Genomic DNA, 3322 nt, shown 5'->3' with positions numbered 1-3322 from the left:
GTGTTACGCACGTGTTATTCCTGTGGCATGTGTTACGCACGTGTTATTCCTGTGGCATGTGTTACGCACGCGTTATTCCTGTGGCATGTGTTACGCACGCGTTATTCCTGTGGCATGTGTTACGCACGTATTATTCCTGTGGCATGTGTTACGCACGTATAATTCCTATGGCATGTGTTACGCACGTGTTATTCCTACGGCATGTGTTACGCACGTGTTATTCCTGTGGCACGTGTTACACGTGGTGACGAGTGCAGCTGACAGCCGTTACGTCAGCTCGCGGGCGTCAGGCGATCGCTTGTCACTTCCTGCCTTACCATCAGCACGGGCAGAAAGTTTACTTTCTTACATCCTAGAGCTTTTTATTTTTGGTGGAGACAAAAGAAAATAAATTAATATTGGTGTTGTCAAGGGATTATGTGTGATAATATTATTATTATTGATTATTGGCATGGAAACATTTTTCCATGCCTTCGGCTGAGAATAAAAGTTTTGTTGTGTGGCGATCACCGCTTAAAACCTGCCCCTCGTACTAGTTCTCTCTCTTGCCCCTCGTACTAGTTCTCTCTCTTGCCCCTCGTACTAGTTCTCTCTCTTGCCCCTCGTGCTAGTTCTCTCTCTTGCCCCTCGTGCTAGTTCTCTCTCTTGCCCCTCGTGCTAGTTCTCTCTCTTGCCCCTCGTACTAGTTCTCTCTCTTGCCCCTCGCGCTAGTTCTCACTCCTGCCCCTCGTGCTAGTTCTCTCTCTTGCCCCTCGTGCTAGTTCTCTCTCTCTCTCTTCGTATCACACTCTCGCCCTGCCATTTCCTCTTTCTCTCTTGCTAGTGCTCTCTTTGTCATGCGCCTCCCTCACCCCCTCTCACCCCTTCGCTCTTTCTCTTACCCCTTCTTTCACTCCCTCACCCCCTCACTCTTTCTCTCACCCCTTTACTCCCCTTCTCACCCCCTTCCACAAAAGCTCGTTGCGCTGGGCTATGATTGGGGGGAGCGTGTGGGGGAGGCTCGCAGTGGGGGTAAGGGGAAGCCCATGGGGGGTATGGAAGAGGCCCGAGTAGGTGGGAGTGGGGGGGCTGTCTCTTATACACATCTAGATGTGTATAAGAGACAGAATTAATAGGGATAGCTCGAACAAAGTTCTAATTTTACTACTTGCAACTCTTGAAAAATAGAGGTGATTTTACAATCGAGATTTCATTATAAAAAAACTGGAAGCGCAGCTATGCTCTGAAATATTTATATATTAATATTATTGCTAAAAAATCCTCAATAGTTATTCACATTTGCGTCAAATTTTATTAATAATACTATCGTTTGCATTCAACTTCATCAAGCCAGATTAAAAAAAAATAGAAAACGAAATATCGAGGAATCTTTGTAACTTCGCTTGAATTTTTGATCTATTGTATTGGNGCAAGGCTTAGTATGGGTGGAAATATCAATGAATATTGATAAGTCGATACAGAAACTTACAAGTATCCAATTGGGTTTTCAAATTCGTTAAATGGGTCAATAAGGCTTCCCTGTTGCTGTCTCTTATACACATCTAGATGTGTATAAGAGACAGGGAGGGAGGTGGGGGGGGTGGACACATTCTTGCCGTTGTTTTGGCGCCAAAAACGGTGGCGCGTTGTTGCTGTTCTCGTCTTGTTGCTATTCTTATAAATAATAACAAAGGGATAACAATACTAACTAATAACAATAATAAATAATAACAAGAAGACGCATATTGCGTCCTCTTATTGCTGTTCTTACAAGCAATAACAAATAATATGTAATAACAATGTTGTTCTTTGTTGTTGCAGCAATGGAGCACGGGTACGCAGCAGCACTGCCACCCTCCTCACCATCACCACCATCGTCACCATCAGCGTCAGACTCGCTGGGCTCACCACCACGTTTGGGCCGTCAGTTGACCAGCAACCATCACCACCACCACCATCACCACCATAGAGGGAAGAGCGCTGACGCCGTCAACCCTCACCACCATCACCACCACCACCATCACCACCATCGCTCTGCCAACAGGCGTCCTAGAGCTCGGCCTAAACAGATCGCTAACAGGTACCTTGTTATCCCTGTTGTTCTTGTCGTGCCGGTTGTCGTGCCTGTTGTCATCCCTGTTGTCATCCCTGTTGTCATCCCTGTTGTCATGCCTGCTGTCATCCCTGTTGTCATGCCTGTTGTCATCCCTGTTGTCATCCCTGTTGTCATCCCTGTTGTCATCCCTGTTGTCATCCCTGTTGTCATGCCTGTTGTCATCCCTGTTGTCATCCCTGTTGTCATCCCTGTTGTCATCCCTGTTGTCATCCCTGTTGTCATCCCTGTTGTCATCCCTGTTGTCATCCCTGTTGTCATCCCTGTTGTCATCCCTGTTGTCATCCCTGTTGTCATCCCTGTTGTCATCCCTGTTGTCATCCCTGTTGTCATCCCTGTTGTCATCCCTGTTGTCATCCCTGTTGTCATCCCTGTTGTCATCCCTGTTGTCATCCCTGTTGTCATCCCTGTTGTCATCCCTGTTGTCATCCCTGTTGTCATCCCTGTTGTCATCCCTGTTGTCATCCCTGTTGTCATCCCTGTTGTCATCCCTGTTGTCATCCCTGTTGTCATCCCTGTTGTCATCCCTGTTGTCATCCCTGTTGTCATCCCTGTTGTCATCCCTGTTGTCATCCCTGTTGTCATCCCTGTTGTCATCCCTGTTGTCATCCCTGTTGTCATCCCTGTTGTCATCCCTGTTGTCATCCCTGTTGTCATCCCTGTTGTCATCCCTGTTGTCATCCCTGTTGTCATCCCTGTTGTCATCCCTGTTGTCATCCCTGTTGTCATCCCTGTTGTCATGCCTGTTGTCATCCCTGTTGTCGTCCCTGTTGTCATCCCTGTTGTCATCCCTGTTGTCGTCCATGCTGTCATGCCTGTTGTCATCCCTGTTGTCATCCATGTTGTCATCCATGTTGTCATCCCTGTTGTCGTCCATGTTGTCATCCATGTTGTCATCCCTGTTGTCGTCCATGTTGTCATCCATGTTGTCGTCCATGCTGTCATCCCTGTTGTCATCCCTGTTGTCATGCCTGTTGTCATCTTTGTTGTCCATGCGCCGCGCCGACGCTGGCACGTTGCCGAGCTCTTACGATGCGCCCCCGCCCCCCCCCTCCCGTGCAGGGGGAGGGGGGCTGGGAGTGAGAGAGGAGAGAAGGGAGGATGGGAGTGAGAGAGGGGAGAAGGGAGGATGGGAGTGAGGGACAAGGGGGGATGGGAGTGAGGGACAAGGGAAGGGGGGCGGGAATGAGGGAGGGGAGAAGGGGAGTTGGGAGTGAGGGACAATGGGAG

General features: G+C 48.7%; 1 protein-coding gene across 1 annotated transcript in view; it reads left to right on the top strand.

Annotated features, from left to right (window-relative positions):
* LOC108679202 (max-interacting protein 1) overlaps positions 1-3322 on the top strand; it is a 24911-nt gene that overhangs the window by 8851 nt on the left and 12738 nt on the right. Inside the window, exon 2 of the mRNA XM_018167801.2 lies at positions 1801-2059. Within this exon, the coding sequence (XP_018023290.1) occupies positions 1801-2059 (259 nt within the window). The remainder of the gene's footprint in view (positions 1-1800; positions 2060-3322) is intronic.

The sequence above is a fragment of the Hyalella azteca genome, unplaced genomic scaffold (genome assembly GCF_000764305.2).
Source record: "Hyalella azteca isolate HAZT.00-mixed unplaced genomic scaffold, Hazt_2.0.2 contig2661, whole genome shotgun sequence".
Classification (NCBI taxonomy): domain Eukaryota; kingdom Metazoa; phylum Arthropoda; class Malacostraca; order Amphipoda; family Hyalellidae; genus Hyalella; species Hyalella azteca.
This window is presented reverse-complemented; position numbering and strand designations above follow the sequence as displayed.